The sequence below is a fragment of the Aphelocoma coerulescens genome, chromosome 1A (assembly GCF_041296385.1).
Source record: "Aphelocoma coerulescens isolate FSJ_1873_10779 chromosome 1A, UR_Acoe_1.0, whole genome shotgun sequence".
Lineage (NCBI taxonomy): Eukaryota > Metazoa > Chordata > Aves > Passeriformes > Corvidae > Aphelocoma > Aphelocoma coerulescens.
In genome coordinates this window covers 20953439-20966820 of record NC_091014.1, presented here as the reverse complement: position 1 = coordinate 20966820, position 13382 = coordinate 20953439, and the positions used below count along the sequence as shown (strand labels likewise).

The 13382-nt window shown below is 45.0% G+C and overlaps 1 protein-coding gene across 1 annotated transcript in view; it reads right to left on the bottom strand.

The window, feature by feature from the left end:
- TRABD (TraB domain containing) overlaps nucleotides 1-12438 on the bottom strand; it is a 35630-nt gene extending 23192 nt beyond the window's left edge. Inside the window, exons 1-2 of the mRNA XM_068995871.1 lie at nucleotides 12346-12438; nucleotides 724-785 (exon numbers count right to left, since the gene is read on the bottom strand). Of these exons, the coding sequence (XP_068851972.1) occupies nucleotides 724-747 (24 nt within the window). The 5' untranslated portion in view covers nucleotides 748-785; nucleotides 12346-12438. The remainder of the gene's footprint in view (nucleotides 1-723; nucleotides 786-12345) is intronic.
- Between the last annotated feature and the right edge of the window lie 944 nt (nucleotides 12439-13382).

Here is a 13382-nt window from a genome sequence, read left to right as displayed (position 1 = left end):
AGAACATATGGCTTGACTCTACTGCTTGCATACGTTAAGTCTAGTCACAAAAATATTTTGGAAAAATTTATCCATCTGTAACATATGGAATTAATCCTGTCACTTATGCTGGCTTTGTCATCACATCACAGCACTGCAATGAGCATAGCACTAAGCCACCACATTAGCAGTTTGTTATTCTTTTTTTTTATTAACAGGACAAAAGAACAGACATTCTTATACTTCATAAGATAAAAATTTCCTGAGCTTCACCTGTTGTACCAGAAAAAGCTTTTGAGATACACAGATATGAAAGGAGAAGAAAAGGAACAGAAAGGATAGAAAGAGCATCTCAGTTGAATTTGGCAAGGAACTTAAGCCATGTACAATGTGATTATTTGTACATAACCAATTTCTGTAATTCTCACAAAATCTTTTTCCCCCTAAAAGTTTAATGTCATAGGTTAGGCTATTTTATGCAATTCCTCACTTGCATGTAGAATAATACAAAAGACCCATTTTAAATTTTGCAGCTGGAGGGACAGGGAACCTGAAAAGAACCTAAATGTGTGGAAAAAATAGCACTCAGCTCTCTGACCCTGTTTTAAAAGGGGTCTCATGCTGGCATTCTCAACCCTAAGACTTTCCAGAATTTCCCCACGAATGAGTGGAAGAACCTGGCTGATTCAGTCTTGACCTTCCCTGCAATTGTACTGAGATACAAAGTTCATCTCCAAGCCCTACCTCAGGCTGTTGCTCCTCTTGCATTCCTGTAGCGTAGGCTTTTTTCACCAACCACACAAGAACTGAAAGAAGTAAAAAGAAATGGGAGACAATTAAAAATTAATGGCATAACCCAGAATATTGGCTCAAGAACTGTCACGGGGAAAAAAAAAGCAGATGTGTCTCTACAGTCTCTAATAAAGGTTGAAGTAATAAAAGCAGCAAGCTGAAGAGGCACAAATGTCACCTCTTCAACTCAACTGCTGTTAAAATAACCACAACAAACCAACAGCAACACCCCCAGCAGCAGGGTAAAACTAGCCTGTTCCAGTATGGTTCTTGAGGTGGCTCTAAAGCCAGAGTATAGTTTCTGCAACAGCAAAAATTTTGCTCAACTTGATCAGTAGTTCTGTCTTGTCCATATAAACTACATCCAGAGAGTTTTTAGGCAAATTTTAGGAATCATGTCTATTTCTATTTCACTGCTGCAAAGAATAGGAGAGCAGCCACAATCTTAATATTCAACTATAGTCATACATGTTGTTTTATCTGCATCATGTGATCACATATATTTACAAATATGCCAGGGTTAGATCAGTCAGCCAGTATCTGTATGAAAACCCCATGAAATTAGGCTTTCAAACCCTTAGTGAATGGTTTCTATATCTTAGTTTAACAATATGGATGAAAGAAGGAATTAAAAGTCCAAAGTTCTCCCTGAAGCTGGCAGAGTGCTATGATTGCACTTGAGTGGTACTCTGAGGCAGTTACCCAAGACACTGAATGCAGGACTACTGCTCGTTCTGCTTATTCTCAGTGCCATCCAACCAAAATTGAAGCACTCAAAGAAAGTGCTGCTTCTTTACTACAACAATTTGGGCTACCTCCATTTGAGCTATTTCACAGTACATGTGAACAGTGTTTTATTTTATTAAATAAAGAGAGAGCAATCCTGAACAACTTAGTCATAGAATACATTTGCACTCCTGCTCGGGGGAGTGGACAGACAAGTTTGGCTCCTGCCCTACAGTTAGGTGAGGCTGAGGAGAAAAGCTGGCTGGCATCTGGGTGACAACATACCTCAGCACACAAATGTGATGGCAAGCCTCCCCCTTGCCCAAATATAACAGTCTCCTGCAGTCGGATTAGTGCTCTGCATCGTGGTTTCTAAAAAGCCATTTCACTTTCTAACTTTGTTTAAAGTAAGTTTCTTTAAAAGAGCATTTGCCTGGGCAGTATGAAGCATGTGAGCGTAATTCTGTCCACTGGCACATCTCCCTCCACGCAGCAGAGGGATTTCAGGAATTTGTGCCTTCTCACTGTCCACTGCTCATGGTCAGCCAGCAAACTGGAGATCACAGCTGCAGGCTGGACAAGAAAAAAGCAGAGTGGCCAAGATCCTGGCTTCTGCATGGTCTCTGGAGCAAAATCCCCATGAAACCCAACAGAGCCCCACAGCTTGAGCAGGCAACAGCTACAGACACAGCTCCTGAGCTGCGAGGCAAATACCTCATTAAAACAAATACACACTAAACACAGTCCAAGATGTTCAGCAAAACAAACTATTCAAAAACACCAAAGAAGTCTGCAAAGGCAACATAAGCACTCCAGTGGTTTTGCTACAAGGTACAATATCATTTTAAAACCAGGACTACGCCTTCCTGCCTTCCAAGGAGTCAAGGAAAGGAAGCTTGGATGTCACAGTAAGCTGAAACAGCAGGTGAAGCTGAACTGCTCTTCTGCTTCAGTATGTCCACAATGTATGAGCGGTGTGGACAGATCTAAAGGAGCACAGCAGAAGGAAACCCCTGCCTCGAGACCTGCAACCTGAACAGGACACACGAGCGCTCAGGCACCTCACTGCAGTCTGTCAGTTTTGTGGGCTTAAGTAAACCCAGCGCCTCTTTTTATCCTGTCCTGTCTCTGATCTGGCTTAACTACTTGTTGACTTAGGCAGTAAACCAGACTGGAAAGCAGGCTCAGTTTAAAAAAAACACCACTTTTTTCCCTTCCCACTCTACCAAGGCATTTTTAGTTCAGATGACCAAACAGCTGCAGGAAGAACTGCAGCAGCAAAACTTGAGGAACAGCATGAAACGGAGATGCTGAAACCAACTGCCCTTTGAGAAAATACTTGTCCAACTACAACATCACTCAGACTGTACTGATGCTCAGCTCTGGGCTTGGTTCTCAATTGGTCTGTGTGCAAAATACCACAGTGTTTTTCTGCCAGTGAATCAGCTGGCCCTAAACACAACCTAAAGCTCTAAGCTTGATTAAGGCCTGCTGGCATTTGAAAACATGTCTCTTATCTACAGAGTGCTTTTCAAAATAATGAACTACAAGTGCTGTTTAAAGAATATACTCCTACACAGAATCACTATGTGGTATTTTTTCCCACCAAGTGACATTTTAGAAAACCTCATCCCATTCTCACCACTAACTAAATTATATGCCTGATACTGGTGGGGGTGGGGGGAAGAGATCTTCTTTGAAGTTTACTCATGCTAACTAGCACCGGTTTTTAACTGACCTGTACCTTTGGAGAAAACAAGCTGTTTGTTTCCAGCTCACTGTTTCACTGTGGTTTCCAGCTGCAGCCTCTGCAGGGAATCCATGAACAATACTTCCATGGCCAGATGAGAGAATGGGCAGCCACAACAGGCAAGTCTGCCACTTTTCTTCTAGGACAAGTGGGCCTATGGGAATCTCATGAGGTTTAATAAGTGCAAGACGCTACACTTGGGTCAGGGCAACCCCCCATTATCAATACAGGCTGGAAGATGAAGGGATTGAGAACAGCCCTGCCAAGAAGGACTTGGGGGTGCTGGGGGATGAGAGGCCGGACATGACCCGGCAATGTGCACTTGCAGCACAGAAAGCCAAATGTATCCTGGGCTGTATCCAAAGCAGCGTGGCCAGCAGGGCGAGGAAGGGAATTCTGTCCCTCTGCTCTGCTCTAGTGAAACCCCATCTGCACTGCTGCATCCAACTCTGGGGTCCCCAGCACAGGAAGGACATCAACCTGTTGGAGCAAATCCAGAGGAGGCCACCACGATGGTTAGATGGCTAGAGCACCTCTCCTAAAAGGAAAGGCTTGAGAGAATTGGGGTTGTTCAGCCTGGAAAAGAGAAAGCTTTGGGGTGACCTAATTGCAGCCTTCCAGTATCTGAAGGAAGCCTACAAAAAACACAGGAAAGGACATTTTACAAGAGCTGTAGTAACAGAACAAGGGGGAATGGCTTCAAATTGAAAGAGAGTAATTTAGATTTGATATCGGGAAATAATTCTTTACTTTTGAGCATAGTGAGGCACTGGAATAGGTTGCCCAAAGCAGCTGTGGATGCCCTATCCCTGCAAGAGTTCAAGGCCAGGCTGGATGGAACTTGGAGCAACCTGGTCTAATGACAGGTGTTCCTGTCCACTGCAGGAAGGTTGGAACCAGCTGATCTTTAAGATCCCTTCCAACCCAGGAATTCTATGATCTTGTTTTCAGGTGCTTAGATCTGCTCAAGTTACACTGGAGGTGAAATTTTCCATGCAGAAGACCTGTTTCTGGATTCACCAGATTACAGGCAAGGCTGGCTACTCAGCTAGCAGCATTCTCCTCAGCAGGACTGGCAAAAGTCCATATACTTTGGGAATTAGTCAAATACCTTGGACCCCAGGCTGACCTAGCTCATCCATGTGAAAGACACTACCCTTATACGTCTCTTTATTCACAGAAGATATTTGTGTGCTATGATATTTGAAATACAATCTTGAAGCCTCTGAGAGAAGACTGAATGTACCTTGCTGTTACACAGATAATCAGCTGAAGCACACAAATCTGTATGCACTTCCTTCCCCCATGTCCAATAGCAAGAAAGGGGGCCGATTCAGATCAAATCCTGGCAACCATCTGAACAATTTACATCCATGCATTTCCAAATTACTTGGAGTTTTATTTTTCAACCTGTGTTTTGGACTTTTTTCTTTTTTTTTTTTTTTAATTTACTTTCCTAAAGAAATGACACAAGGTAACAAGGCATCTTATTTGTCTGTGCTTGTTCACCATAGGTAAATTTTAAACACCTATGGTAAGCAGAGAAGAGTCTCACAGTCATTTACAGATGCAACGCACAGCACTACTGCTCCAGGAAAAAAAGATCACTGAAGATTACAGGAGGTGCATGTGAAAAAGAGGCGGTCAGGGAACAGAAGGAAATTCAATCCCAAGTTGAAAAGCCACAGGCAAAAAAACCTGTTCAGAGAATTATTTACAGTATTCCATAATATGTATACCACAATATCTCATAACCCCAAGTTCTACTTACCATGAGATTTGGCATGAACATGTGAAGCCAATCAAATTCCCCTCCTCCAGCTACTTCAAAGGCCTGTAAGAGCCCCTTGCGAGATATATATTGCATACTGAAAACCTCAGACATGACAGTGCACTTCTTTCAGATGAACCGGGAGATGCAGCTTCTAGGCACTCATAAAGATCAGATATTAGGAAGTATTTCTGTTCTCTTATCTGCCAGGAGACTGTCTTAATCATTCATTAAGGGATTCATTCTCCTGCTGTGAGTACTACCAAGAAAATTCCTGGAGCTAAAAGAAATAAAGAGAAGTCTGGTCTTGATCCTTATAATCCAGCAAGATGAGGCTTTGCCTCTGAAATTGTCTTGAAAGGGCTCCTTGATGATTGAATCTCCACTTCATACACCTTTTTCCCAGGCAAGTAGGATTCTTGTGCTTATTGCATCTTTGTTAGTCCGAGGGGTCCTGCCATTCACTGGGCCATTAAAAATTGTTGCTTATATATCCATGTGTGAACAAATGAAGCCCTTTTTTCAACTCTTAAGACAGCTAGGCAACCAAACAAATTTTTGAGACCACTGAATAAACTGTAAATGTAGAATTTAGCCATTACTCATCCCTACTGATAGGCACCTATTTCCTCTCAAGGTTGTCTTATTCTGACAGTACACAGAGGACAGCCATTGCTACTGAGAAAAGCACTGCCAAAGAGGGGTTGTATTTTTTCCCATGCACATTGGCATTATTCTCTTTCCCGCAAAACTGCACGTTCAGAAAGGAGCACAGAGGAAAGTTCAACATCTTCTAGCAATGCTCATCCTGCACAGAGGCTGGAGAGTTAGAAAGACCTCCCTGCCATGCTATTTCACATCAGCCCTCGAGCTTTCCTAAATTAAACCAGCTTCAGCAGTGCTTCCTCTTTGCGTGAAATCTTCTCATGAACTCATTTTTCATACTTGATAGTCTCAGTTGACCAAAGTGTTTCAGTTCTAGCTTCATTTTTAGGCATCTGAAACTCTCCTACCCAGCAGTCTCAAGAACACAAGAGGTACACTCTCTCACAAATCAGGGCTTCTAAAGCAAGGCAAGTTAAATAACAAAATGCCCTTTCCCGTTTAATTTCAATGAGGTATTTCAGTGAGAAAATTCAAACACCACACAGGGGTGGACAGACAATTCATTATGGTATCCTCCTACAGTAGGGCTGAACTTGTTCCTTTGCTATCTTGTCTAAATCTGCTTTCTTCAGAGAGTGATTCAACTGAATCAATAAAAAAGCTCTCTAAAAACCTCTCATGGTTCCTACCTATAAAACAACCTAGTCAGCTACTTTCCAACAAGATTTTTATTGAATGTTTTCCTCCTTCTGAGCTATACAGAAATTCAGAAGCAGCACTTTCTTTCCTCAACATTTTGACACTGCAAGAGGGAAATAAAAGTTGCCTGTGGTCTTATAATTGCTCTGTATTTTCTATGCACTGCACACACATCAGAATAGATGTGTGTAAAGAAACTAGGAAAGGAGTCACCAAACTACAACTGGTTCCACCTTTTATTGAAAGGAACAGGAAAAAAATTTCTGTGTTTGATCCCCTCAACAAACAAATGTAAATACATCTATTAATGCTTTTGATAGTTACAATATTCACTAACACTGCACAAGGTACAGACACCTCTTGGTACTCAAAGTATTAATCCCATAGCCTCTGAGATATGATTGTATGTACTTCCCTGTTCTACAAATAAACTGAGGTATATGAATGCTTAAATAATCTATAAATCTGACCTCTGGTAGCTAAACAAGTAGTTAGAAGGCTCCTGGAACTTTCAAAGCATTTCAATTTTGCAATCTGAATTTTCCTTTGTTTTTAATCATTGGTCCTTCTAGGATCCCCACACACCCCACAGGACAGAACTTCCTCATAGTAACACAGCAACACCACTCATCCTTGTTCCTCTAAAGTGGCTGTGGGAAAGACAAGAGGTAGGCTAAGGACTGAACTTGAGAGCAGGCTGTTGAACAATAAAGTGGGAGTCCTCCAGTGAAAATACAGCACACCTCACACAGGTCATGTTACAACTGAGCCAAAACTGACCTGAACTGGACATAAGCCACAGGCACACACAAAAGTCACAGACTCATGTGTGAGCTCTCTAACACCAGTATCCTTGGCCAGAACACAGCTTCCATCAGCTTGGTATGAGATGCAGCAATAAAAATTTACCTGCATCTACGTGCAATATGTGTGCTGTGTTCCTTTCACCCTCTAAACCTGCAGTTTAACTAGCAATGGATATTTGGTTTAGCTGGTATAGCCTGTACACTTTACAGTCATATTATGCACTGCATAAGCACATCTCACTTGAATGCTGTTACCCTTTTAACACGATCACTTATTTTATGTGAACAGAAGAGGGATATCAGTACTTCAGAAGATACAGACCCAACTTTTCTCCCACTGACAGACTGTTGCACTTTTTACTCACTGACCTAACAAAGCACCTTCCACGCTTAACATTTAACCTATTAAGAAGGCAAATCCAAAATAAGATACCCACTTAGGTCTCAGCACCATACTCTGGAATGTGAACAGAGTATTTAAGACTGGTGAGCTTTTTTCCATACTTTCACACAGAAATCTTACAAATGTTTACAAACAATCATCAGCTCCAAATGGTGTCTTCTCTGTTGATAGACTGCTCATACTCAGAAGGATGCATCAGCTGAAACCTGTCTGCCAATTAACGTAACAGCCACAAATTCAGAAATCGGAATGTATTTCAGAATTATCACCAAGGTGACTTACTCCACATATTGCATGTTATCTCTTTTGACACAAACCTACGCCTTTGAAACTTAACTGAGCAACTGGTTCTATAATCACAGATGGTTGTAGAGCATGGCTCTGGTTTCTCATGACTCAGAAGTTCACAAATTTCAAAATACATATTTTTACCCTTTGAGTATCAATGAGGTGTTCCTGCAAAATTAACTGTGCAGACATATGCAGCCTAAACTCAGGTACCTGCACACTGGAGTCAACGTCCATTTGCATGCCTTGGAAGCTAAAATATAAAAGTCAAAGACAACTGCATCCATTTTGCTTGAAAGGAGGTGTTGAAACACAAGAATATGTGGCCTGGGACACTGAAAACATGTTTATTGGTGAAAGACAAGAAAGCATTCTCATATTCTTTGTGGTTTTACAAGTTATTGCTATTACACTGACTAGGTCTACTTGATAAAATGAGTAAGTAGAGGTGAATCAGGATGGTAATGCATTGCAGATTTGAGAATAAATATTAACCTATATCCTTATTCTTTTAAGAGGTTGCAGAAACATAGCTAAACTTAGAACCATGGGGCAGAAAGACCACAGTGATGTGGCTCATGTCTGGACAGGCACTCAGAAACTGACAGTTTTTTAGAACCTACACGTCTATCCAAGCCACGTTCCTATTGTATTCCAATGTGACTTAAATGAATTCAGTGAAGATCTAGAACCAAAATAATTTCATTAGACTTTCCTGTAACCAGCAGATTGGGGTAAGATATCAGTACACCTCCTCCCTCCAGGCCATGTACAGCTATGAACCAAATGATACTTCTGATTTTGGAAAACTCTCTAGAAAGTCGCAAGCAGAACAAAAGGAAAACAGCACAGCTGCTGCACGTGTAGTTTCTATGGAGTTCTACAAGAAGCAGGTTTTTCGCTCTGTTCATTACCTACAAGCAGCAAGCAAAGGAGATGGGTGAAGAAGTTCTGCGGTGTCAATGGCTGTCAATGGCTGTTTGAGATATGCAGAAGCTGCATTGCACAAGTACCAGCAGACACATCAACTTTTGCTATAAACACTTTTAAACGCAATCCTTATGGTGGTTTGGAGGGATTTTAGAGGACAAAATAATTTTGCCCAACTGTCAAGCACATTACTTATCAGTAGTGTTCTTCTGCCTGTCCCTTTCATCCTAGTCTCCAAACAACACCTGGGAACAAGCTGATCTACTCTTTCAAAATCATTAGGTAAAACACAAAGCTGAAAAAGTTATATGACATGGGCTCATCTTCTGGCAACAAGTAAAGACACAGAGCTCTACTGTGGCAGGGAACTGAGGGAAAAGGGTCAGGTTTCACGACAGACCTCAGAGACAAAGCTCCAGGACAGCAAATTCCAGCCTGCAGTCACAGAAGCCCCACGGTAACACTAACAGCTCAATATTACCGATACACTCACCAGGAAAGCTGTCCCGTTTCCAAGTCCATCCAGCTGTTGGACTACTCATTTAAGCTGGAAAGGACTCTGTACCTGACAAATTCAGTATATATAAAGAAAATTAAAAAAAATAATAAAATAAAAAAAAATCTCTATTTCCATGACTATCTGCTGCACTTCCAAGAAATGAGAAAACCCCTCAGCAACTCCTGATCCTGGTTCCTCACACAGAGGCCTTCTTTACAGGCTATGCTGTAACTGGCTGTCTTGTTGTCCTTCTGAAGGACGGCTCCCAGTTGTGCAACACACAAGATATGCATCCTAGCAAGGCAAGATCAGGATCTCCAGGTGCAGTACACAGGTGATTGGAGACTTTCTTCAATTTCAGCAGCAGTCATGGTGGTGTTCAGCTGTGGTGCAGGCTCTTGCTCTCTCTCAAAAGTGGGCACACCCTTCCTGAGATAGACAGACCTCTCAACATAGAAGCATGACATTGCACTGTCCCTAGAGACAAGGTTATTTTGCAGACAGCCTGAAGGGCTTACCCACTGGAAGACACTCTCAGAGCTCCAGTGTAGTCTTTCGTGTAGCTTGATATGCAGTGTCATCAGGACACTTAAATTCTTGCATGTGGACATGCTAAGTCCCTGCATCCCTCAGTGACTTCAATCAAAACTGCAAACCAAGTCAACTACAGGCAGGGGGAGGAAGGAGGCAGTAGAAAACAACTCCCCTACTTTTTTTTTTTTTTATTATTAGAAAAAGAAGTGTAAAGGAAGAGAACTTGTCACTGAGTGCATGCACATTTTCCAACAAATCTATAAACTATGGTTAATATTAAAGTTATGATCCCCTGAGTCCTTTTTTAGGAAGGGAGAAAAATACTCACTGCTAAAGTTCCAAGTTCAAAACTGCAGCCTTAACTAACATGTTCATAGAACCTGAAATTTGAATGGCCCGTTAAGAAAACATTCAATAATTGAAGGTCTGACCTCACATTCAATTCACATAGGTATTTGCAAATATGTTTCTAATCTAATAACATCACCAAGAGAATACATTGGTCAGATTTTGTACTAAATAATCTATGAGAGACAACCAGTGCTGCTAACCAGAGTGAACTTCCCCTGACAGGACAAGGAGAGCTGCAGAATCCTTTCCCACTGGCACTGGCTGGCAAAGCACATGCTGTGATATCACTTCAGACAGACACAGTTACAGACCACTCCCATTAAATCTGGAGCACATTTATCTCTGGCCTGCTCTCATATCTACATTTTCAAAGATTGCCCCAAATATCTTTCTTCACTTTTCCTGAATAGCAAATAAGAAAAAAGAAGATGCTTTCTAAAAAGTATTAGTTTAAAAAAGCACTCATATGACTCTCCCACAAATAGACGCCAATACCACGTGGTTCATTCGCAGTTGTGGTGGCAGCAGCAGCATTTTATTATATTTACCATATGGAAGAAAGAATACACTGAAAAATCAATCCAACTCTTCTAGCACCAAACTACACAATATCCAAGTCTACAGTTAAGATGCCAGAGTGCCAGACACTGTGAGGACTGAAATTTACAATAAGCAACTTACAACTAAAATTTACAATACAATAGTCAATTCAAGTTACTGAATCTCTCAAGTCTACTGACTGCCACCAACAGCAGGGCACAAACCAGTGCCACAGCCACAACCCAGATTTTTCATTTAATAAACTCATTTAGCTTAGGATAATTAAATGGACACGTGTTTTCCCCTTGCTGTGCAAGGTCTATCCCCTACTAAAATACAGTAGAGAAACCCCTGGAATCTGTTTGGTTTGGGTTTTTAATTTTTTTTTTTGCTTTACTCTGTTAGGTTTCCAAGAAGGAGTACTTCCATTAATGAGGTGAATAGTAGTTGCAAAAATACATGCCTCTACAAAATGGAGAAGTGAAGTCGTTACAGACACACTATTGTCACCACCACATTTGCAAAATAGCATCTAACTTGTAAAATACCATCCCGTTCCCTCACTTTTACAACCCATCAGCTGCAACTTTCTGCAAAGTTTTACCAAAGAAAAATACTCTCTTCCTGAAAGCTGGCAGAAATAAACACATCTGTTGTATGGACACCTGCATCGGTACATGCATTTTCCTCAACAGAAAAGCCCAGGCTATACCTGTGACACGAGTTATGCTCAAGACCCGGGTTAATCTTAACTATTTTCAGAGGTGAGTTCAGAAAAAGCATAAAAAGCCACTGCTTTTGCTAAGACTGCTTTTCTAAAACTGCTAAGAGACCAAAAAAAAAAAAAAAAAAAAAAAAAAAAAAAAAAAAAAAAGCTGTGAGTTTCGGCTTTTCCGCAGCTCCCCGCCAGAACCAAACAAATCCCAGGCTCTTATCACGAAACACCTGGACCAGGAGCGCTGTGCCACGTCCGTGAACCCGCGAACCAGGGAACAGCCGTAACAGGGAACAGGAGCTGAGGACACGCGGGCCCAGGACCTTACAAACGGCCCCAGGAGTCGCGTTTCCCCACCAGTTTCCTGCCCAGCAGCAGCTCCCCGGCCGGCAGGGCAGGGCAGCGCGGGCCTCCTCGCGGGACGCCGCGCGGGAAGCGGCGGCCAGCGGCCTCCGGCCTCCTCTCGCCCCGCGAGCGGGGCCGAACGCCTCAGCCCGCCCGCTGCGAGGCGGAGCTCGCTCGCCCGCCGGGAGGCCGCCCCCGCCCTGAGAAGCCCCTCGGCCCCGCCGCCTGTGGGGTCACCGGCGGGGCAAGCGCCAGACCAGCCCCAGCTGCAACTCGCTCGCCAGGCCCGGGGAGCGCTTCCAGCAGCGGGAGCGAGCGGGGCCGCCGCGCCCTGGCCACATCCCTGCCCAAGCGGGCGCTGCCCAGCGGCACCTCCGAGCCGGCAGCTGGAGGGGCAGGGCCAGGCGCGTGCCAAGGGCGAGCAGTGAGGGGACACGGCAGCGCCGCTCGCAGCCCCCTCCCCTCCCGAGGGGCACGGGGAGAACCGCGACATCCCCCATCCGCTCCCTCTTGCACGCGCCCACCGCGACCGGGGCCGGCCCCAGCACGGCCCCGCCGCCCCCCGGCCCGGCGGGACGCGGCAGCCCGGCCGTCGCCCCGTCCCCACTGACCTGCCGTGCTGGACGATGAGAGCGGCGGAGCCGCCGCTGGCCGGGCCACTGCGGGCGGAGCGGGCGCGGGGCGCGTTAGCCGGACAACGTGCTGCACGACTCAGCGCGGGGCGGGGCCGCCGCGGGGCACACTGGGCGCTGTAGTCCTCTCGCGCTCCTGGTTGCGGGGCAGCGGGCGGCAGCGGACTACAGCTCCCAGCCCACGGGCTCCGCCGGCTGCCGGGCCCTCCTCCTCTTCCTCCTCCTCCTCCTCCTCCTCCTCCTCCTCCTCCTTCGCTCTCTCCGCGCGGCTCCCCCTCCGGCGGCCGCTTCGCTCCGGCCCGGGGCCGCCCGGACCTGTGTCGGCGGAAGGGTCGCCGGGGGCCATCGGGATTTCTGCGGAAGCCCCGGAACGGAGCGTGCGGAGGTGCTGTCAGCGGTTTCCAAGTGCCTTCATCTTCCCTGGGGGGCGGGGGCCCTTCTGGCGGGGAACTGAGCCACGTCTTTGAGGCTGCTTCTCCCTGTACCGGTGAAGCAACTCTGCGGCCGCGGCGAGCGCTCGCACCCGAGCCCAGCTCGGTTCAGAAGGTCCGGCTTGTCACCGACCTTCAAGCGCTGGGCGCGGAGCCAGCAGCGCTCCCCAGGTGTCCGTGCCTGCTGTGGCTGCTGGCGGAGTGCTGGCACACGCGTGGCCGTCCTTGGAAGCCGTTTGGGAATGTGTACGGGTGTAAAGAGAGAACCCTTAGGGGTGGGACTGCATGGGGTGTCCATGTGCAAACACGCCGTGGGTCTAATGAAGACTGAAATCGCAGGGATATCACACTCCAAACGACGTCATCTCTGAAGTTGTCCATTACTTCCTCGATATACAGCCCTGCTTGCCACTGCTGTTCTGGCCCTTTGCTTTCTTTCTTGCAGTGGGCCTCTTCTGCTGGAACAGAGTTAAGTGTCACCCACAAAACGTGAAAAATCTGTGTTACACCACCTGTTAAAGTACAAGGGGTATTTGGTGATACTCCAAATTAATAGGCTGACACATATTTTACTGGTCAAGAAAA